Source organism: Gymnoscopelus braueri (genome assembly GCF_963280865.1).
Source record: "Gymnoscopelus braueri genome assembly, chromosome: 21".
NCBI lineage: Eukaryota > Metazoa > Chordata > Actinopteri > Myctophiformes > Myctophidae > Gymnoscopelus > Gymnoscopelus braueri.
Window position 1 is genome coordinate 20,599,669 of NC_137623.1, and position 23,936 is coordinate 20,623,604.

General features: G+C 40.4%; 2 protein-coding genes across 4 annotated transcripts in view; one reads left to right on the forward strand and one right to left on the reverse strand.

Moving 5' to 3' along the window:
• LOC308077664 (collectin-12-like) overlaps positions 1-1,346 on the forward strand; it is a gene marked incomplete at its 5' end in the record, with an annotated part of 253,537 nt that extends 252,191 nt beyond the window's left edge. For all 3 annotated transcript variants that reach the window (XM_080418504.1, XM_080418503.1, XM_080418502.1), the window contains one exon: positions 377-1,346. In XM_080418504.1, the coding sequence (XP_080274630.1) occupies positions 377-396 (20 nt within the window). In that variant the 3' untranslated portion in view covers positions 397-1,346. The remainder of the gene's footprint in view (positions 1-376) is intronic.
• A 1,454-nt stretch (positions 1,347-2,800) lies between these two features.
• hacd1 (3-hydroxyacyl-CoA dehydratase 1) lies at positions 2,801-15,665 on the reverse strand. The gene is made up of 7 exons (XM_080417856.1): positions 15,496-15,665; positions 10,541-10,658; positions 9,023-9,041; positions 8,126-8,214; positions 7,536-7,657; positions 4,255-4,433; positions 2,801-3,943 (listed from the first exon to the last, which is right to left on the reverse strand). Exons 1-7 carry the CDS (start codon positions 15,612-15,614, stop codon positions 3,861-3,863), a joined length of 729 nt encoding a protein of 242 aa, XP_080273982.1. The 5' UTR covers positions 15,615-15,665; the 3' UTR covers positions 2,801-3,860.
• Between the last annotated feature and the right edge of the window lie 8,271 nt (positions 15,666-23,936).

The following is a 23,936-nucleotide window of genomic DNA, read 5'->3' on the forward strand; positions in this document are numbered from 1 at the left end:
TAGGTTTTCAACAATATAAGCTTGTCGATAGCCTATTTTCAGTTATTAGTTCTTTTAAGATTAAAGAGTATTTGAAGTTGTCAAACTAGTGATAGAATACATGTTCAATCTTCCATAAAATCAGAATGATCTCAGATATTTCATGAAAGAAAAGGTTAAAGCCTCAATCTGCAATTTCTTCAACTTCTTTTGGTATGGCTACCAAAACATTATGATTATTCTACATATTTTTCTTGTTTATGAAACACAGCGCTAGTGTGTGGGGGGCTCGTTTCACACTGTTTCACAAATCGCAGATTAGGACTTGGCCTAAGAACATGTTTTATTTTTGCTTTAATCCATGTTAATGGCATTCCTTGCCTTTGTCTTTCTACAGCGGGATCCCCTGGGTCATAGCACTGTCCTGACAGGCAGGGTGTACTGAGCAGCTAGATTCCACTCACACACGTGTCACTGGTGCACTGACCAAGCACATGGACATTATTACATATGGAGAGAGAAGAGGGACAATTTTGAACTGAGCCCACGGCACGAGCACGAGCAAACCTCTTCTTCGCACTGGTGACCAAATCCTGTTCTCCTTCTAAATGAACTCAGTTCACCATAATGTTTTACAGCATGTGCAATACAGCTGCAGGACAATCACAGAATGTGGAGAAAATGTTGTTGTTTTTTTGTTTTCTTTCTTTCGTTTTCTTTTTTTAAAGCAGCACTATGTAGTCTGGGGTATCAGTGGCCACTTTTGACACAAATAACATGGCAGCCAACGTCTTTGACTTCATTACCCATGGGTCTCTGCAAGCATGTCTGGCGAGGACGCGCTGTGATTGGCCAGTCTTCGCTTTGACTGGGAGTTCTGCCTTGGTGCCTTGGCAAATGCTAGGATGATGAAACTCATTGTCTCCCCTATACATAGTAATACAGTCAAGCCCCTAGCAGGGACCCCCCTTTTGTGGGACATAATATGCTATATAGTTTAAAAATTCCATAGTGCTGCTTTAATCACCAATTGATTTATATTGATATTTTGCATTGTTTTTTTGTTTGTTTTTTATGACTATTCCACATACAACTGAATATCTGAATGTATATTTCATAGTACTGCAGTTCTTTTTGTAGGATATAAATTCTATAAAGTCAAGGGGACTCACCATAGTGCCTTCAACAGTTATGTATAAAGGCGTGATCTTGAAATCGTGCACAAGCATTTGCAAAAAATATGTTGCTGATATGCTATCTTTGACAAACCCACTACCGTAATCTATTGAATGTCTGTCTGGCTATATAGTACCTTTTTTAATATCACTTACCCAGAGTCAGAATAAATGAAGTATTTACACATGAAATGTCTGAAAATCAGCTTGATTTAAAGTTGAGACTGCAAGTTTACAAGCATAGTATTACGTATATGGTATTTTATAGAACATGGGAGTTGTTTGTTACTGTTATACATGTACACTCAGTAAGAGACTGTAGATAAAGAAAACTTCAGATCCTGCCTACCAAACATCAAATGTGCCACTTTGCTGCGCTCAGGGAAGTCATGTTTCCTGGTATTGTTAAAAACACTCAAAGTGTAAACAACACCACAAAGAGACAGAGGAAACCACCTAATACAATGATGAACAAAACCCCACAAATAAAGATGTAAAACCAACAATGCGCTTATGAGCTTCTTTTCCCATCTTTGAATTTGCATGCAGAACCATACAGTATAGATGAAATCATATGATCTCAGTCGGTTGGAACCCTCATATGTCCAAAACTGTTACTTTTCAGGATTCAAATTAAAAAATAGCAGATCTACAAGCTCAAAACGCGTCGCTTCGCGCCGCGTTTGGAGCTTGTAACTACTATTTTTGATTATTTTGTGTGACACTGTAGTATGATCAAGTAGGGCATTAATTTATGAAAAAACACAAAAAAGTTAATAATATGGAGTAAAGAGGTTTCTGCCCGACAGCAACAATATAGATCTGTATTGGTTCATATCACAAAACTCAACTCACAGTACTATTGAAGAACCTATAGTTTATTTATTTTGCACAAGTTATTTTCATATATTTGCTGTTGGTTTTGAAAAAGAATACTATCGGTAGTCCAGTTTTTTTTACATTTATCTTTATTGTTTTTTTTCTCTCTAGCCCAGATCGCAATCAAGATGTTAGATTCCTAGCATCATGGGCTAGCCGGTATAGTAGTGCATTTGTCTAACGTAACGTAAGTCAGTACAGTTTCTTCCAATCATTTCACATCCTGTTTACCATCTGTAGTTCTACTCCCAATCACACTCCTTCAGCAGCACAGAAGATTGAAATGATCTCATCGTAGCACCTTTAATAGGAGGCACTCTAAAACTCTAGATTTAGATTCTTTGTCAGCGACATGGACAACAGCTTGAACAAACATGTTTATAAAAACAACAAAACTGAAGACCGCGATTACATAAAATAATCTCCACCGCTGTAGACTTGTTGTAGTCTATGACAAGAATCAAATCTAGTTTTAAGATGCACTCCCGTAAATTATTTTGACATGGTAAACATCAAAAGCGACATCAAAGAGAACAGGAGCAGAGCGAAGCGGTCTGAGCAGTGACTTCATTAATTCATTCATACATTCATTCAGTTACAGGCTTGGCTTCAAAATAGATGCTGTATTGCCAACCAAGTGATACGTGAACAAATGAAATTGTCCTTAAGAAATTAAATCTATGCACATAAATCTAGCTGGTGATGTCATTTCACATTGCTGTGTTCACAAATAAGGCTTAACAAACGTACACAGAGGAAGCAACAAATTGCCCAAATGTCTGTTTATTATTGAGGTATAATATTGCTATGCGTAACTTTTCATTTGAAACCTTTTCTCTAGAACCTATTGCCACATGCTGTTTACGTATAAAATCAATGGTTGAAAATACTTAAAAATATAAAACTGCCAATTGATTAAAAAAACAGCTCAAGGGACACAAGTCTAACCGTTCCTTTCTCCCTTTATTAACCTTTTGCTAATACACCAAAAGTGGTGACCAATTGAATTCTGTGACGCCGCTCACTCTCAACAGCGAATTTGACAAATTTGCAAAACAGTCGAGAGTAACGAGCAGGAGTCGTTTTAACAATAGTCTATATGTGGCCTGTGACTTGCAATGAACAACCACACTAAACCAAATCTCTTCACATCTACTATAGCCCCTCAGCTTTGTAACATAATTTGATGGTCACTAATTTCGGTAAACACAGAAGGTGGGTGCAGTGTCTTGCATCAGTCATCAGGGCAGAGGACTCTCAGGCAGCAGGGTGGTTTCAGTTCAACAAGGCAATAATAGAACGTTTGGCTGGTGGACACAGAATTCAGAAGGGATGTACGTATATCCACACTGATAACAGTGACAGCAGGAACCACAGTGCAAACTGCCAGGCTCCCACCTCAGGGTGACAATTCCAGCAGAATCAGGCCTTCACTCCGGTTTCCATTTAGCACCACTGACATGGAGAGCGATCATGTTAATCAATGCACAGATTGCCTAACATGAACCCTCTTCCAGTGAGGGTGATGATGGTTATTGCTGCTCGGTGACAAAAGGGTTTGGGATCGATCGGTGCATGTGCTTATTCCTGTTTGACGCTGGTTATTTCGGCAAATGTCCACATCAGTTGGATGGCTTTCTGCAGACAGTGGTATTGTCGGGTCGGTTGTCAGCCGTCTGGCTCTCCTGACACCGATTGATGAATAGATGAACTGGGGGAAGCGGTGCCAAAAGGTGGTGAGTGTCGGGGGCGAGGGGGGGGGGGGGGGGGGCTACGGAGGCTGGCCTGTCCCGTATAACAGCCAGTTGACCGGAGAGGCGCGGCCGGCTAGTCATCCTTCTCCACTATCACCTCTCCAAGAAGCATCCGTCTCCTCTGGCGAAGCATGTGGAAGTACAGCTGAGGAAACACTGAGAGAGAAAAACAAAAAAACACAGCTTATGTGTACAGGCTCATCATGTTGTGTGTGTCTTAATTTCGCCAAAATAATAGAGTAACATGCAAATCTAAAACACTGGCTACATGTAAGTAGCCTTGGGAACCGTTATTCCCGAGCAACGTGGCCCACAGGTGGTTTTATTTCCTTATTTTATATAATGCAAGTGCTCAGTTGATGGATAGTCTGAATGATGGATAAATGGTTCACAGAGCAACCAAATATTGCATCTGTGTTTATACTGTAACAAATATGTGCAGAAATATGAAGTAAAATGCTCCTTACATGGGATGTAGGACAGCATAACGATGATGAGGCAGTAGTAGTAGTCAAATGAGACATTATACTTGTTGGGGAGCCGCATAGAATACATTCCAGATCTGCGCACAACTGGCAAAGCAGCGTAAATGGTGAATAATTCTCCGATCACTCCAAGGGGGTACAGGATGATGAAGAAGTTGTATCTAGAAGAAAAGTGAGATGGAGATCTTAAAAAGCTAGTAGTGTATGCACACAAAGACACACAGTACATGCACCCATCCAGATTTGCGGTGGTTAAAACACTTGCATGCACTTGCAGGAAGTTAAATAGTCTGCATTTAGCGCCTTGTCCAAAGCACTTTATGTGAACCTGTTATTTTCTTCACAAGCTGACAGAGGAGGCAGTGACATCATCGATGGGGAATCCAAAGCTAATAGAAACTGCAGGCCTTCTCTTCCTGGGAAGCTAGCATGCTATAATAGAGTCCATTGTTCTCGCATTAATTTTTAAAAAAAAATTGAAATTACCAAAAATGCCTACTGATGATGTCACTGGTAGGCGAGTTTCCTACATTATTTAGTGAGGACCAATTATATGAAGATAGATTGAAAATGGGTGAAGTGGTCCTTTAAGGACGTTTGCAAACAGTCTCAAAATGAATCTCCTTGTACACTAGTAGTGTAGTGTAACTGACAACATAGTTTGTTTGTCACTTGTCATTCTGCCAGAGCGCCACTCACCACTGAACATTGCCAGACACAGTAGAGGAACGGAGCATGTCAACAACAACTCCTCCTCCCTTAAATTATGACAGCATGATTATTCTACATACAATGTGGTGACTCAGGGGCTACGAGAATCTCAGTGTTTGCTCAAGAATGCAAAGAGCAGCCTTAGTGGGTGCGTCTCGGCGGATGTCGAGAGAAATGTTGGGCGAAACATTCCATGACCAAAACAGTTGGTCTTAAAAAGAGGAGCAGCTGAACATGAGCCCCCTCTCTCTGGGGGCCTGTGGGCTCGTCCACGTGTTTAAGGAACCCCTGAGAATGCCAGGTGGAAGGGTGGGGGAAGTACAGTAAGAACTGCACTGTGTGAACTGCACTGCACTGCACCAAGAGTAAGACGCCACTTTTTGTATGCTATGTTGATGAATTGAATACATACAGTAGGACCACAATGGAAACAAATCCCCAGGAGCTTGTACATCTGCTATTTTTTTAAACATTTTTGAAAAGATCTTGAAAGTGTTTGAAAAATGTTGGAATACATTTTTCAAATCTTCTCTTCTGTGGGATCCCTGGCACAAAACATTTTCAGACGGGGGTCCGCGGCCAAATACATGTCATTTTGCGGGTCCTTGGCACAAAAGAGTTTGAGAACCACTGATTTAGAAGGCATTTGTAGAATCGGCCTCAGGTCTTAATGGGTTAATGTCTTACTGTACCACATGCTGTTACATACATTTCTGACTAGTAAAAGTATTCAATCAAATCAATCAGAATTAGCAAGTACATTTCACTAGTAAAACAGACATGCTTTTTTCTACAGAGCAACTGAGAACAAAGGCACAAACATTAACCTCTAAGCACACTTCTAGTCTTTGAGAACCCCTGGACAGTGCTACTGTATATGTCACATGATCCATCTCCAAAGTGCATTACTTTGAAGTGAGCCATCTCTGCGTCGTGAGATGCCGCCGAGCCTGTGTTTTGGATGGCTGTCCGTGTGTACAGCTGACCGTTCCGTAACACACTACTCTAATTTCATCTCATCTCCTGTGACAGAGAGATATGTTAGGCCAGAATGCCATGTCATACAGTAGGTGCTTCTCATACAGTAGGCCAACATTATGTCACACAGGGGCGACAGCTGAGAGATTTGATGGTTATTTATGGTTATAAAAGATGAATTTAAAGGGAAGTTTTGGGTCCATCTTTAGATGTGCTTTTGTGTGTTCCTAATGAATGTTGTAGCCTCGGTAGAGCACTGCTAAAATCTACGACAACATTTTAGATGTGTCTTCTGGAAGTTAGGGGGACAAAACAAATGGAATCGAAAAGTTGCGTGCAAATGTGTTCCTTGAAGGGGTTCCAAAGGGACCCTTACAGGTCTGCAACTCTGGGAGTGTACAAATGGATCCAAATGGACTGTTACAGGTCCATTTGGTTCCATTTGTGCACTCTTAAGGTCCTTACACACCGGCGAATATGCCAATATACGCAAAATTCGGACTCGTTCCGAAAATAATTAAAATACGCTTTTTCGCTTCGCGAAACTGATGTGGACGCTTGCATTGACTTTATAAGGTTTTAAAAAAAAAACGTATTTATTCGCATGAAGAATTCGCCCCGGTGTGTAAGGACCTTTAGGGTCCTTGAAATTAAAACATTTGAGAACCACTGATATAGAATGATGAAATCACGTGTGTGGTGTGGGTGGTGGCTGATTTAATCAATCACACCTGGCCTGTGTCAAAATAATAGACTCTTGGCTGGGGTGGGACTACACACCTGTTGTGCATCAATCTACTGCATTGCACACAGGATGAATGGCCATCCCCACACACACTCAAGGAGAGCCCCTGTTAGGACATTTTACAACTGTTCTTCTTGGATCGAAGAATGTATAGTATGCGTGGGCGATACAGAATCCACTTCAGTTTGTAGGCTACATAAGACATGGCAAGCAGCATGAAGGTACAGTATGGTTCTCTACAGGACTTCAACTGCAGACTGGTTTAGACATTTGTTAACCTTTTGTTTCTAAATGCCTTGTATCTCATATACTCACTATATTATCACAGCACAATGTGAGTGTTTAGTTCACACACTGGAGAATGGTTAGAAGAGGTGATATATCACTAAACACACTCATGCTACTTCTCACTGTCAGTCTACCTAACATACACAGCTGTACTGCTTCCTAGTGTAAAGCCAGTTTAGGCCGTTGACCACATTCACACTTTGAATATGATTAAGAGCATGTGATGTGTATATCGTCGGGTGGAAACCTCATATATCCAAAACTGTTACTTTTCAGGACAAGTAGCAAAAATAGCAGATCCACAAGCTCGAAACACGGCGCAAAATGCTTTTGTGTGACGCTTGCAGTACGATCAAGTAGGCCGTTAATTTACGAAAAAACGCAAAACGTTCGAATATGGAGATGGGAGTTTTCTGCCCGAAAGCAACGATATGGTCAGTTGAAGGAAGCATGGCAGAGGTGAGAACACCAGAGTATAGGTTAAAACACACTCGGACACTTTGTGTTCAGCACAGAAATCATGCAACGGCATCATCTCCACCTGGCCCATTTGACGAAGTACGGCAGGTGTTTGAGCAGGTTGAATGTGTAGTAGGAATATCGGGTAATCTCTGTCACCGTCCACACCACCAGGAAGAGGATTACACTTTCTTCGTTCTGAATCTTTATGACATGGCAAGGAATAACGGTAAGCAATAAAAGGGTAGGAAAGAATAAAACATTGGGATGGTTGGGAGAGAGCTAGCCTGGGATCCAGCCTGCTTCGCTACGTTCGGCGGACTTTTTTCTCTCTCTTCGCTTCTCAGTCTGGAGAGCACCCTATTGACTCGTTTTGCAGAACTACACTTGAACTACATATGTTACGTTGGGCAACGTCGTTGCTGATTGGATGTTGTTCAAACGAATGACGAATCACAACGATCACACTGTTTTTTTTGTCCCGCCCCGCACCACAGACCAATCAGAAGCCACGGTTCGATTCCTACCTTATGCCATGTCCCGCCTCCCTTGGAGATAGGAGGCTTTCCAGACTGAGAAGCGAAGAGAGAAAATAAAGTCCGCCGAACGTAGCGAAGCAGGCTGGATACCAGGCTAGGAGAGAGCAACAGTACTGGACACTTTGGTAGTTACCTGTCTGATGCTGTTGGTGACGAACCAAACCATGAAGATTCGTGAACACACTTGAACACCGGTTACAATCACAGAAGTCCTTATAAGTCCTGGAATAAAGTTTAAAAAAATTATAAGAAGAAGGAAACTAATAAAAGATTGGGGTCAGTCTTTCCCCTATATAGTTTTAACAGTGGTGTGCCACCACTGCTTAAAGTTGAGCACCACTTTGTTTATTTATTTATTTTTTACAATGGAGGATGGTTCCATCTTATATCTTTATTTTTTGTGGCATAATTATATAATACACACACAATTCATAATGTAAACTTGACAGATATTCCTCCTGCTCATTACTGTGCACAAAAGTACTATAAGCCTTTTTTTCCACGGCGCGGAAGTAGGTTCATACTTCATACCTCTAGCTTTATGGTCACAAGCTCACAATGTGTCGCAGATGTGACACGTTGTGAGCTTGTAGGTCTGATATTCTTGGCCCTTCTCTATTTAAAAAAAAATCTGTATATGTTTTTCTCTTTGAGTTTTAGGACCCGGAGAGGCACTCGAGAGTTTGCTGTGTAAAAGGTATTGTACAACACCTGATTTATTGTATGGACAATTTTCCTAATACTGTATCTGTGTTAATATAATATTAATATATCATTTTAATTACACTGCCTTTAGGTTTGCTTTCCATGCATGGAATATTTAGTGAAGCTTTGTTATCTGGACCAAACGTGATGTAATAATGGACCAAACATGTGGTGTAATAAAAATGGGGAAAAAAACAATAAACATAATATAACAGAGTACATTTAAAAAGGAAGATAAATACACTGTAAAAAATCTCCATACTTTTGTTTTCACATAACATTAGTTCCCCCCCCCCCCCAAGAAAATATTCAGAACATTACATACCGATTGCACAATGTCCCACCTGTAAGACAAGATTAGATAAGAATTAGTAATGCTACCTACAGTATATAGTGTATCACCCCCTTCACGTCGTGTCACCTTTGTTCGATAGATGCTAGTTTACTATGCAGATATACAGTTTCTTGGTCACTTTATTTATTTATTTAACAGGGACAGTGCACATTAATCAACATTTCAGTTTTCACATCCATGTAAATGAGCCAGAGTTAGCAAAGAGCTCATTTTCATCTGTAGTCCCTGAGCAGGCTGTTAAAAGTGGTGATATAACTATCAATACAAAACAAGTAAACATAGAGACGGGTATAATACGAAGGATGACACCAGTGACAAATTGAGCTGATAATTACCCATGATTACAAGTTTAGTTTCCTTTAAGCCATCTCTTAAAGTTGAATTTGAAAGTAAAATAGTTGGTGGTCTCTCTTAATTCGGAAGGAAGACTATTCCAGTGATGGGAGGCTCTACCAGAGAAGACTGTTTGACCAAACATACTCTGTCTGTATGGTACAATACAGTCCCCTCTGGTAGTTGCCCTTGATGCCCTGCCACCACTTTCCCTTCGCCCTATGAACTGGCTCTTGTTCGACCACAAGAAGGAACTAATTAGTGAACCGTGCTGCACCGTGAAACATACTTTACGGGTTCTGGATTAGTTTCCATACGCTACATCTCGGGTTAAGATAAGGTTCTCAGAACCTAATTTGGGCCCTGCTCAAGGGGTAGCACTAACCCTAAGTTCTGGGAACACAGAACTCAGAATTTATACTGTCAAAATCTTATGAAAATTGCAAAGAATAGCCAGAAAATAGCCCATACAAGCTGAAACGCATCGTGTTGCAAACTTGTAGGTTGGCTATTTTCGCTTTTTTATTAGTATTTTATTTTTATGAGGTACAGGGTGGTTTTGGTTATAAAAATATTAACATAATCAAAATAAAACATCACAGAACTTCATGGGGTCTGGAAAGTTTCAGGTTCTGCGTTACCCTTTGTAGTGGAATAGAGCCATTACGGTAGATTAGTTTTTTCTTGACCACAAATGTTCCAATTCATCAGACGCTAGGTTAATTGTTTACTAGTTTCTTTGAGGCACTACTGTATATTGTTGTCTCTGCACCGACATCGACTTTGTTGTTTACTGACTAGAGTTCATGCCTACTCTTCCAATGTCGCACACGTTGCTCTGGAAAAGCGCATCTGCTAAATGCCTGAATTGCAAATTGTAACTCTCTACTCTTACCAAAGAACTCAGCTATGGTATGCTATCTATAGCAGCATTTAAAGTACCATACTGATGTCAATACATTTCATTGTCTATTCATAGCTTACTTACTTCCAATGAACCATGACCATCACAAACACTTTCTATTAAGACAGCATGTCAAACACAGCATGTCAAACACTAAAACAGGTCACCACATAAGTCATAAGTTGACTTTGTTGCTCTTTGATTTTGAGGAGCTGTATAAAAAGACCATAAACTCAAATCTGCTGTCTTACCTCAACTAATGCGAAGGTCTGGAAAAACTTCAGTGTCCTTGCTATACTTTTGTACAGACCCCGGTGTGTGCCTTTTTGCAGGTAGAAGCGCATCATTGTCAGAGCCAGGACCAGCCACCTGGGGAGGAACAGGTCATATTAGATTACTGAACAATAATGTTTGACGTGAACAATCAAGTGTATAAGATGTTGGGGGCTGCAGGCTGTAAAGAATAGCCTAATTTGCATTTTCCCATAACACAGCATATCATAGCATTGATAAAGCGTGGCTGCCACCACCCAAAAGAACTTCGGTGCATGTGATAAACCATTAAAGTAAGAGTATTACCTATCTATAAATGCACGTCTTGTTCTTTCAATATTTTTTATAGATTTTTGTCAAAATTACATGCACATTACAAAGACACACACACTTAGGACAACATACAAATAAAACCAAGCAAACGACAATAGTTTCAATATTTGCAATGAAAAGTAGTAGTAGTCACATGTATACTCCCAAAATGCAGTTGGACTGTACACATTCTTATATATTTGTCAGTCCTACAAATTACTCTTTTCCATTCCTCTTTTAAAAACCTTGCACTTGGTGACCAGTCTCTAACGAAAGTACCTCTTAATACATAGGATAACCTCTCCATTGGCAAAATGGACATTACGTTTTTCATACCATCATTTTATATTAGGCTAGGGGGATCCTCATCTAACCATTTTTGCTAAATTGAAAGCCGTGAGGCAATTTCCTGAGTACATGCGTTTTGTGGTTGTTTATTATTTCACTGCATGTTGCTAAATTATAGGCAAGCAGGCCAATGCCGTATTTACACCCACATCAGTCATAGACATTCTCTGTGCATCTCATGCAAAGTGGGTCCACAGAAATACACTAGAAAGTGGTCTGTGACTCCAAACCGTTTGAGAAACACTGCATTAGAGCAAGGGTTCCCAAACTTTTCAGGCCACGACCACCCAAAATAATATTTGAACTGGGGACCACCCAAAATAATCATATTTGAACTGGGGACCCCACACCCGGACAAGGACTTGGAATTGTAGGCATTACATTTAGTTTCCTTAAATCCCTTGGTAAGTATAGGCTATGTGTGGTGGAGTAGCCTGTTAAAAATGCCATCTGTACAACAAAACTGTTGGGGAAGTACACCTGCAATACCAGTGAATGACTGTGTTCTTCAGCACTTAAAACAACCCAGCATGACTGAGGAGTATGGTTGGGATCTGGAACTGGAGGAATAGGAGGAACCGGTTCCAACATTGAGGAACCAGAATCGGTTCCAAGTTCCAACATTGAGGAACCGGAATCAGTTCCATCACATTTGGAACCGTTTCTGGAACCGGTTTTATCACACTGTCAGAGCTGGTGTGTGGACTTCGCGTCTGCTATACAATTACAATACCGGTGGTTCTCAAACTTTTTAATTTCAAGGACAGGTTCCATTTGTACACTCAGAGTTACAGCTGAGCCCCCTATAGGAACCGTTAAAGGGAACCGTTAAGGACTGTTGAGAGGGAATCATTAAAGGATCTACACCATGAATTTAAAAAAAATATTTGATATTTAATATCATATGGTGTATGTCCAATACCAATACGTCCTCTTGGGCAGGGGGGGGGCTACTGAGCAATTCTGTCTGTTAATAAAAAAAAATATTTAAAAAAAATATTTAAAAAAAAAGGAAACATTCTGCATAAAATCTAAGAAAAATACAAAATCGAAAAAAAAAAACTTTGAACATTTTTGAACAATTCCACCAAGTGTTTGAGGTGCCTGTTTCACCCACTTCCGGGGGGCGGAGCCAAAATCCGAGCCCGAAGTATTTGTTCGTAGACCCCCACTTAGGGGGGGTAGAAAAAGTTTCGGAGCGATTCGGGCACTTTTCATTTAACATTGGGTTTGCCATCATTAATGTTTGTGATGTCAGAAACATTGCCATTCTGAGATCGCCTGTTCAGACACGCCCATTCTGGAAATCCATGAAATGAGAAGGAATGACTGAATTTTTAAAAAAAAAACAAGAAAAAAGTGATTTTCATGGTGAAGACCCTTTAAGTGACCGGAATCATTAAGATCCTTAAAGGGATATTTCACTTTCAAAAAAACTTTTGCTCATTTTATCGTCTACTCAGGCTTTTGTGAGCCCCCCAGACAGTTTTTAAGTTGCTTGTTTCATTATTTAGATATTTGATATTCATTTTATCAGACACGCCCCCTTCCTATACAAACCCATTATAACTTCAAACTTCATTTTTAACCCGTTAGATTCATCAAAAACACCCGTCCTTGGTTCTGGTGACTCACCCTGCCCTCCTTATACATGAGGGGGCCGTGTTTTTTCGATAACTTTTTTCATTTATTTTTAATATTTTTTTTGGAAAATGAAAAAAATTAAATACATTAAAGAAATTAAATAAAATAAATGAAAAAAGTTATCGAAAAAACACGGCCCCCTCATGTATTAGGAGGGCAGGGTGAGTCACCAGAGCCAAGGACGGGTGTTTTTGATGAATCTAACGGGTTAAAATGGAGTTTGAAGTTATAATGGGTTTGTATAGGAAGGGGGCGTGTCTGATTAAATGAATATCAAATATCTAAATACTAAATCAAGCAACTTAAAAACGGTCTGGGGGGCTCACAAAAGCCTGAATAGACGATAAAATGACCAAAAGTTTTTTTGAAAGTGAAATATCCCTTTAAGGATCCCAACCCTAGACCCTGGAAGCACTTCACTCTGAGTCTGACTGTGAATACAATGAAATAATTTCTCCAAGACCCCAGTATGGTTTGTGGGGATTCTGCAGCAGAGGGGTTTATTTGACAATCTGAAAAAGAAATACTTTTGCTATTTGAAACTACACAAGTAAATATGACAAAATAACTAAATGCACCGTAGAGCTATTTGTTATGTGAAGTCATTCTCTTGGCATATATTAGGCTACTGAAACAATGTTGCTGCAATATCACAAACAGTTTTGGGTTGTTGTTTCAATCTACTTAATGCAATTGTGTGCTACAGTATAGTATTGGGCTGCGCGTGCGGCCAATACTAGCACGAGCTGCGAGGTGTTGTGAGCTTGTAGATCTGCTGTTTTCGGCAGAGGTTTGGTGTAGAGAGAAAAAAGAGCAGTACAGAGCCAAAGGTCAAGAAACATTAACGTGAAACCAACAAACAAATGTACACAACACTGGTGACCGTGCTGTCAAACAAGTCTATGAAGCTATCTATGAAATCTATGAAAAAGTTTAATATGCCACACAATGTTATTATATGTAGTGGGGGGGTCCCTGCTTCATCTCTCTCTCAGCTAAGGGGTCCTTGGCCTGAAAACGTTGACCCATTGGTGTAGAAAACACTGGTACACCAATGGGTCAACGTTTTCAGGCCAAGGAAACCAGTGTGAAAAGTTCAGTTCAAAGAAAGCTGCTAAGTCTGTATACGATGGAACCCCACCTAAAAACCCTAAGTGATGCGCGCTGGACTGGCAGCGACAGTGTGTGTGCCAAGATTAATGAGGACTGCATTTACGCATAACTGTGCCAGTCGATGATGTCAGCTCACTGTTAAGTTTAGGAAGCGAATTGATCATCACAAGCAGACATGATAGAATAACTCGTGTTGATTCTAATTTGTCATAGTTTTACCAGCTTATTATTATCGCGCACTGGCACAACAATAATCCTCAACTGCGTAATGGTGCGCACGTTTTGTAGCGTAGTTTAAAATGTGCCAACTGAGCGTTTCACTCAGTGTTGCCATATCCGCTTATTATAAGCGACTTTGGGCTTCTTTTTCTGTGAAGTTTCTGGTAATGGTGGTTGCAGTTATTTGGGCTTGTTTCTGAAGTGTAGTTGCTTTTTTGGGCTTGCATCCTTAATGTCGTTTAAACCAGTGGTGGTTCTCAAACATTTTCATGTCAAGGACAAGGACCCACAGATTAATATGTAGGCTATTTATCCACGGACCCCCATCTGAACACATTGTACCAGGGGGCAATATTCCAAATTTTTCACATTTTCTTCCAGATGAGATTTTTTTTAAAATACAGCTCTACAAGCTCACAGCGCGTCACATCGCAACCCGTTGAGAGCTTGTAGATCGGCTATTTTCAATCAGCCATTGTTGCTTCTTTTAGGCTTGTTTTCATAGACCTGGTTGCTTATTTCTATCGCAAAATCTGGCAACACTGGTTTCACTCCCCAGTCAGACTCAGAGCGGATCTCCAGTGTCAGCGCACCGTCTATACTTATCACTGCAACTGTCTGAGCAGCAGCGTGGCCATGACGCTGACACCGTACATACGATCGACCCTATTTGGAAAAGGCTGGATCTGCACCGGCCGTTACTTTCTTGAAAAGTCTGGTTCTTTTAGCAATCACTCAGAATAACAGACACACTTTCATTGCAAATATTATTTGGCCTCGACTTTTCCTCCCACTACTATAGGCTACTCCTGCACGCCCAACTGAACCGCTGCGTCTCGGCATGCCTCTAAATTGAGCCGCAGAATGGAAACGTCTAACTGCCACTAGACACGGATTTAACCGGAATACTCGCCCTAAATCACGCTCGCCCCCATTTTCTTTCGCGGAACGCTCGTTTGAGTTTAGGGAAATAGTTGGGCATAGTTTTACTGAGGTTAAGTTTAGGAATAAGGTTAGGTTTTGGCACCGTTTTACTGAGGTTAAGTTTAGGAATACGATTAGGTTGATGATGCATAGTTTACTGAGGTTATGTTAAGGAATAACAGGTGGCGACCGTTCCGAGGTCGCCGGGATTTGCCCCGGGGGCGACTGCGTTTTGGGGCAATCGTTTTTAGTATTCGACACACGGACCTATAAACAGAAACACGCTCCATGCGGAGACGGCGAGCGGAGGGGCTCTCAGGGAGTGGCTAGTTATTAATCAGCCAACACAGGGCACAATAATAATCCACATTACCCGGCCGTCATGGTGATGTTGTAGAACGTCAGCCATGCTGTAGCGACGGCACTTTTGGTTCTTCTCTTGTTGTTGTGTTCCTTGTCTTCCACCGTGCCGTCCTCCTCGCCAGACGCCATGGTAGCCGGGCCAGAGTGGGGGAGTCAAAAGGCGGTGCGCTGTGGGCAGCTGACAGCTGGGCTGGGGCTGCGAGAGACAGCAGGGGTCATGGGTGGCGGCCCGTCAATAGAGGGCGCCACTAGTGCGCCGCACCACCTCTAGATCAGTGGTTCTCAAACTTTTTCATGTCAAGGACCCCCAAATTGACACTTATTAGCCCGTGGACCCCCATTTGAAAAGATATGCCAGGGACCCCCATAAGAGAAGATTCTTTATAGTGATTCTCAACCATTTTAATTCAAGGACCCCCAGTTTGACATGCATGAAGGCTACGGACCAAGGGCGTACCGTCATAGAGGCCAATGGGGCCATGGCCCGGTCTGGAAAAAAAAGAATCTGGCCCGGTCCACGTTAGAACCCACCATACGTGCCTGCTACGGACCCCCATGTAATGGCATTTCTATCTCTGGGACCCCAATTTATATTATAAAATCAATGTTAATTTAACTCTGAGAGTGTACAAATGGAACCAAATCGACCCGCCACTCTGAGTTACAGATCCATAAGGGTCCATTTGGTTCCTAACTATCCATCATTTAGCTGGGGACCCCTGGAACTCCCTCGAGGACCCCTGGGGGTTCCCGGACCCCACTTTGAGAACCAATGACCCAGATTGAATTGATTGATTGAATACTTTATTAGCAGTTTGCACAAAAAAAAAGCACAGGGAAGTACAGTTCAATACAAGGTCTGCTAAGAGGATTTTAAACCCAAGAAAGCCTATGGCTTGTTTCCATTGGGGTCCTTTGTACTCAATTCATCGAAACATAATGACAGACAAATATATGAGAAACATCATATAAACAGTTTGGAAAAACAAAAATATGTATAGTAGGCTATACAATACAGTTCTTCCTTGAATAAATAATAATGACTTTAAAATATATTCTATATATATTTTAAATTATCAAACCAACAAGGTAAATATTCTATAGTTAATTACTAGTGAATACAATGTGTAATCTGCCATAAAATGTAGATAAAAACCGTTCTACGTTGTCTAAACTTAATGCTGTGTGCGCAAAAATCTTTACCATAGACTCGCCATGTTAAGGTTTGCACATGCGTAGTTGACTCTTCAATGCAAGTGAACGGGGCCGCCGTGAGCGCAGGTTTGCTGCGCCCAGCCTCGACGGAATCTACGCTCAACGGTATCGGCAATCTACAAGCCCACAATGCGCCGCGGATGCGATTTGTTTTTGTGGGTTTGTTGTAGATCGACAATTTTTGACGCGCGATATCACGTGCGTTGAAGTATATGCCGAGTTTATTGAGGCATGAAATTATGCCTTATATAAATTATTAACCACTTTAAAGCAGCACTATGTAACTTTCCTCTTCTACCCCGGATTTGAACCAGGTTTCCTGCACAAGTGCTGAACTTTACTATAGAGCCTGCCTGCTAGCTAGGGGGATACATTGAATCTTGACCATCAGGTCAAAATTCGTGTCAGATCCTCTGTCTAGGTGAGACATGACCTTTGACATGATCTAAATGTCTCAATAGAAGAGCAGGTCGACAAAATACAACCACCCCAATTGTATAAGTTATATTGTATTAACATACTATACAGATTGGACAACATTACATTTTATTCATTAAAAAAACCTACATAGTGCTGCTTTAACACAACATTTTTGGCCATGTCATTATATGCAAATCTTTGGTGTCTTTGTCTAAGGGTTATGGGGTTTTAGGGTTTTAAATGTACAAAAATATCTACATCTAAAAGCTCATGTAGATGGGCTATTTTTACACCAACTTGGTGTAAGTAAGCTATTTATAATCTTTCAATAGAAATAGACAACTTGTTTTAAGCATGCAGGAATAGACTGACAGCTGGAGTTGTCAGCAACTCAGCATCTGTACTTGCTTTCAACTAACACTCTTAAATTAAGACCCAGCCACTTAAAGAGGGAACTTCCATCTCTTCCATCTCTTAACTAAGATGATACTGCCCTCTGTCTACACAAACAAGAATGTATTGTGTGAGCTCTGATAGGGGTTGTATTGACAAGGCATCATGGTTGATCTGCATAAAAGTCATTGTTATTCTCACGATTGATCATTGAATACTTTAACAGTTTGCAAATAGTACAGAGGAAAGATTTTTTACAATGATTGTTAAAAGGATAACACAAAAAAGTGTATTCAATCCATCAAGACATTTAAAGACATACGTTCATTGCTACTAGTGTTGATGATGTCGTAAACAGTTGGGGGGGGGGGGGGGGCATTTCTGGTTTTAAGCTTAGAGGACTTTTTTAGCACCAGTTACAGATTGCAGACAGGTGCTCTTTTATGGCGGTTTTGAAGGAGGGTAAGGAGGAAGTTGGAAGGGCATTCCACATTTTTAGTGGCATAGCAGTAGAAAGAATTTGACCCCATGTTTGTGCCGAATCTGGGTTGAGTGAGATCAGTGGAGCTCCCTCTGGTGTTGTGCCTGTGTGTGTCTTTCACGTTACTGATGTAGTCTGACAGGTACATGGGTATCCCTGTTTCCTTGAGTATCTTGAAGACCAGGCCCATTGCAAGTTGCTTTACTCTGTCCTCTACCCTGAGCCATCCCACCCTAGCATAATGAGCTGGGGTTACTGTAAGTGAGTTCTAGGTGTGAGGCCAAGTAGTAACCTGACCAGTTTGTTTTGAGAGGTCTGAAGCTTTGCTTTTAATGCCTTTGTGGCGCTAAAGTACCATGAGGTGCATGCATAGTCTAAATGACATTGGATGAGTGCACCAGCTAGAGTCCTCACTGTGTTCCTACTGACCACCGAGGAGACCCTGAATAGAAATCTTGTTCTTTGGTTTAGTTTTCTGATTACTTTTGTTGCAATTTTTTTCACTTGAAACGTTTTCCTCTAAAATATAACCCAGGTAAGTAATTTCATCTTTCCTTATAACATTGTCACCTACTTTCACTGTGAAGTCTTTGGCCTTGCAGAGGTTAATTCTGGACCCAAAAAGAATGGATTCAGTTTTGCCCAGGTGTAATGACAGTTTGTTATCAGTGAGCCAGGTGCAGACTTGATCGATGAATACACATCAATGATATCATCACCATACCCCAACAACGTATCACATTGGATAATTGTCTCCGCCACGCCGAAAGGCATGGCGAGAGAGTATGTTTTCGCCCCTGTCCGTCCGTCCGTGTGTCCGTGTGTCCGTCCGTCCGTCATTCTGTCATTTTGTGTACAGCTAATCTCCGGCACCGTTGGCTTGATCGCAGAGAAACTGTGCACACACACTCCCTGGATGCCAGAGCAGAACCTCTGCTCCAATTTTTTCACCTGGGCCTGTTATAGCGCCACCAGGAGGCCGATTTGTGCAAAACACTTTTTTTAACAGTACTCCTACAGATTTTGGCCCCAAATCGGTACACAGTATCTCTATAGTCATTAAAAGAAACGGCTCATTTCAGATTTTTCATATTCCATCCTGATTGGCAAAAATTGTCTCTCAAAGTTTGCAGGAGTACTCCGTTTCGAACAAAATGCCTCAAATCATGTACACAGCATGTAATTTCCGTGAAATTTTGCACACACATTCCCATTAGGGCGGGGAAGAAATGCCATTTGAAAATGTTCAAATCAGCCTCATGGTGGCGCTGTAACAGGCCGATTCGTGTTTTTACCTGTAACTGCACCGATCAGTGTAAAACTTTGTATGCACACTCTTTAGAGGCCAAGGAAAAACCTTTACCCTGCATTTTTCACATTTGCCTTTTATAGCGCCACCAGGAGGCAGACTTATGTAAAACACATTTTTTGATATTAAGCCTTCAGATTTGATCCAAATTTCACGCAAATCGGTACACATGATCTCTATAGTCATGTGAAGACGGATCTGTTTGATTTTTCATATTCCATCCTGATTGGCTAACATTGACATGTAATGTTTGCAGGAGTGGCCCGTTTTGAACAAAATGCAGCAAATCATGAACGCAGCGTCCGACTGCGGTGAAACTTTGAATGCACATTTGCACTACGTTGAGGAACAAATGCCACCCTTTTAACATTGGCCTGTTATAGCGCCAACAGCAGGTCAAATTTAGCAAAACACATTTTAGAACAAAATGCCTCAAATCATGCATGCAGTGTCCGATTGCTGTGCACGGCCTAGGAATAAATGGCACCCTTTTCACATTGGCCTATTATAGCCCCACCAGGAGGCCATAATAACCTACCTGACCTGGCGGAGACTTGTGCTCCGAGGAGCACTTTTTCTAGTTAATAATCATTCACAATCATGTATAAAGCTACAGTAATGCATCTTTCTGGGCCTGTCTTCTTATGGCCATCGGAATCACTATGCATGGTTGCTTGCAATCAGGATCCAAAAGTATCGCTTTCCACTGCAATCTTCCATTAGATTTCAGAAGAAACTGCATAATATTATGGAATAATAGTATATGCGTATATATATATCATTATAACATATTATATAATGTGGAATATCAACTTGAGTAAAACTAAAAACTAAAAGCAGCCCAATGTGCTTTACAAGCATGATGTAAACAAACATCACCACCCATCAGGAAAGGGGCCATATTCAATTTAAATGGAACAATTAAGAAATCAAATGTATAAATATAGAAATAATTAAGGTGGTGCAGTGCAGAGGAACAGGCCTACCTTTGAAGATTAAATTAATACTTTGTCGCAATACATTCTTTGTTGAAAACCCGTAATTTTTTGTTGAATCAGTTATTTTCTGCGAGCGACAGTCGGTTGATAGTGTAAATAAGTTACATTAACTTAATTCATTAACTGATCTTATTTCAGTGCACATTTCACAAAGCATTGATGCTTGCTGTTTTGATTCATGTTCTGTGATTTGAATCTTCATCTCATTTTATAAGTAGAACATGTGTTTGTGCTGATGTTTTAACCCTGGCATCCCTGTTTTGGGCATGTCATGTTATACAGTAGGCGGAAATGTTCAAAAGTTTTGTAAAAAAAAATATGTATATATATATATATATATATATATATATATATATATATAAAATGGGTTAAAATTTAAAAAAAATAGAAAGTTGTTAAAGCTATATCGTGGTCTGTTGACAGCATGTTTGTATCCCTGTCACAGAGTGCTGCAACGATTCGGTGCAGGCCAACCAGTGTGTTCAAGTCACATACTGTATACAGACGGATCACTATTTGGCCAGAGCTCTACCCTCAGCAATAGAAGCAGTGCCTGAGAAAGTGCATCATTGCAGAAACTAAAATTAGCTCCTCTCATGGTGCCCAGTAGAAATGTGTGTAAACTAAATACAGCACCAAATATAGTGCACACCACCTAATCCTGATCCAGTTACCTGATCAAGTGTTTGTGTGTGTGTCCGTGCGTGCATGTGTGTCTTTGCATGCATGATGTGCGTGCATGTGTGTCTGTTCATGCATGTGGGATGGTGTGTACGTGTGTGTGTGTGTGTGGGTGCATGCATGTTCATGTGTGTGTGTGTGTGTGTGTGTGTGTGTGTGTGTGTGTGTGTGTGTGTGTGTGTGTGTGTGTGCGTGAGGTCAGATACAGCACAATGGCAAAGTGTGATGGGCTTAAGCCCTTTATCGACCTGAGGCCGATTGTAAAGATGTCTTCTAAATCAGTTTTCGGAAAAAAGTATCTTGCTATATATCGGCAGAAACCTTATCTCCATATTTTTAACTTTTTTTCTTTTTTTTTCGTAAATGAATGCCCAACTTGATCATACTACAGTGTCACACAAAAGTATCAAAAATAGCAGATCTACAAGCTTGAAACGTGGCACGAAGCAACGTGTTTTGAGCTTGTCGATCTGCTATTTCTGCAACAAAAAAAATTGAATCCTGAAAAGTAACAGTTTTAGACAGAGACGATATGTAGCTAAAATAAAAAATGACAGATGCTTTCCCGGTTTTAATGGGTTAAGCCTCTGACTGAGCAGGTTAGTCCAAAACGAATGTTCTGAATGAAGGTCTTTCTCCTGATTCAATGAAGTTGGTATCCCAACCGGAAATTGTATTTTCTGTTTACTAAAGAGCTGGGGAGATGGGGAGAGCCCTGAGTTGCTTGTAAATATTGGTAGTTATTTCAATGAGAAGAGCGGCCAGCTGGCTAGGACAATAAATGTCCACCTACCTAAAAATATGTATTTAATTTGATAATGTGCCCATCCCAAGCTGATCTCTTCACAACTCTCTCCCCAAGCCCCGGACTGTCTCACCAGCTGTGCTCAATCAATGCCATTATTAACATGCAAGACCACAACAAACTTGGTCTCCCAAAGTTTAACTAGGCGTATAGTCTACTCTGTATAAACCAAAGTCTGCAAATACTTTTACTGCGCACATCCCCGGGTATGGACTAGTTTATCATAATTCATGTTTACAGGGATTGAATGAAATGAGACGGAGCCGTGACGCCAAAAATGCTTAAATATTTATGCTCTATATATTATTTATGCTTAATAAATATATTTATTGAATCCATGAGTTGACTGACTGAACTGTAGTACCGTAACTAGATCAAGAACACCTTGCCAAAACTAAAGGGAAGTCAAGTTGAGGACGGCTAAAATATGTTCTTTCCTCTTTTCCTCCCTCTCACAGTAGCCTACGCCCTACGTGTACAGATTCAGAGTATCACGTATGTGTTAACCACTGGTGACATTTAGTTCTCTGTCTTTGTACGCATTGAGGGGCCTCAATGTGCAACGCAGAACCAAAAGCGATTTCACTCCCACCCATAGGGGTTGCCACAATTGATACAAATGTCACTGTTTGTTGCAGAAATGTCATTTTTATTCCACTGAAATGTTGACCACAATGACCGTCAAACAGGGTTTTGATACTCCATATGCTTAATTGCCTTAATAATGTGTGGGAGGGACCTATTTCTTACAAAACGGCATATATTATGAACGCAACAAATAATCATGACCAAATTGGAATCGCCTGTTGAAGGGCCCTCTATTCAGCTCACCTCCAAAAGCATGTTCACTTCTGCCCAAACGGTTGCACCATGTCCCTCGTGTTCTGATGGCTACAACAACCCACTGACAGCTGACACAGCCCTGGATAGGCAACCAAGCCTGGTGGAGATATGTGTTCTGAGGAGTACTCTTTTCTATTCTAAATACTATTTTTAGTCGTGAATGTCTGCTGAGGTCCGCACCCAGATACTCATGCAAGAATGACGCAGGCACTCACACGAAGTGCTTTAGAACCGGAAATATATTTTTAACCATTAAATTCACATTAAACACATGAGAGAGGTTATAAAGCAGTACTGGCAATCAGTGGTGGAAAGTAGCTAAGTACATTAATTTACTCAACTACAATTTTCAGATATTTTTGCTTTACTGGAGTAATTCCAATTTTAAATACTTTTGCTTCTACTCCACTACATCTCAGAATATTATACTTTTACTCCACAATTATTTGAAAACTTTAGTTACCAGTTACTTTGTAGATTTTGTATATTATAACCACTTCCCTACATATATATACTTGTCGCTTTGCGACGCATTGTGAGCTTGTAGATGTGCTATTTTCAAATAATTTTTATAAACTTATTTTAATCATTCGAAAACTTGTGAAATGGGACCTTCTGCACAATGAGTACTTAAAGTATATTTTGATGCCAATACTTTTGTACTTTTACTCAAGTAAATTCTGAATACCGGACTTTTACTTACATACAGAGTATTTCTACATTGTGATATTGATACTTTAACTTTTTCCATCACTGCTGGCAATAGAAAGTAGAAAAGCCTCCTCTGGACAGGTGTTGAAAATGTGTATTTGAGCTATGACACTCAAACAATGCATCTGGTTTGTCCCAAGTAATTGTAATATCCATGTCAAATAAAATAAACACAAATGAACATAAACATAATAGCAGCATGGTCTGAAGGTTAAACTGTAGTTGATTAAAAAGATAAGAATATGGAGTTTGTTGGTTTTGAGTTGGTCTATGTACATGTATGGTGTCCCACATTAAGACAATGTAATATTGAGCCTCTGTAATATTGAGCTGTCTAAATTCATCTTAAAAATCTATTGCAACAACAACTTGGTCTTATGTTTTGTTTTATGATCTGATCTGATATTTAAAAAGTACAGAACCTTGGCCAGATTACCTTTTTGTCCTTGCCCTCACCCTAGCAGTCATATTAATTCATGGTTTACACAGACAGTTTTTTTAAAATGTATTTTTATTTTATGTTTGGTATTTTTATTTTAACTATTTGTTGTTTACACTCTGTAAATAATTTCAAGCATGTTGTATTCAGCAGCTA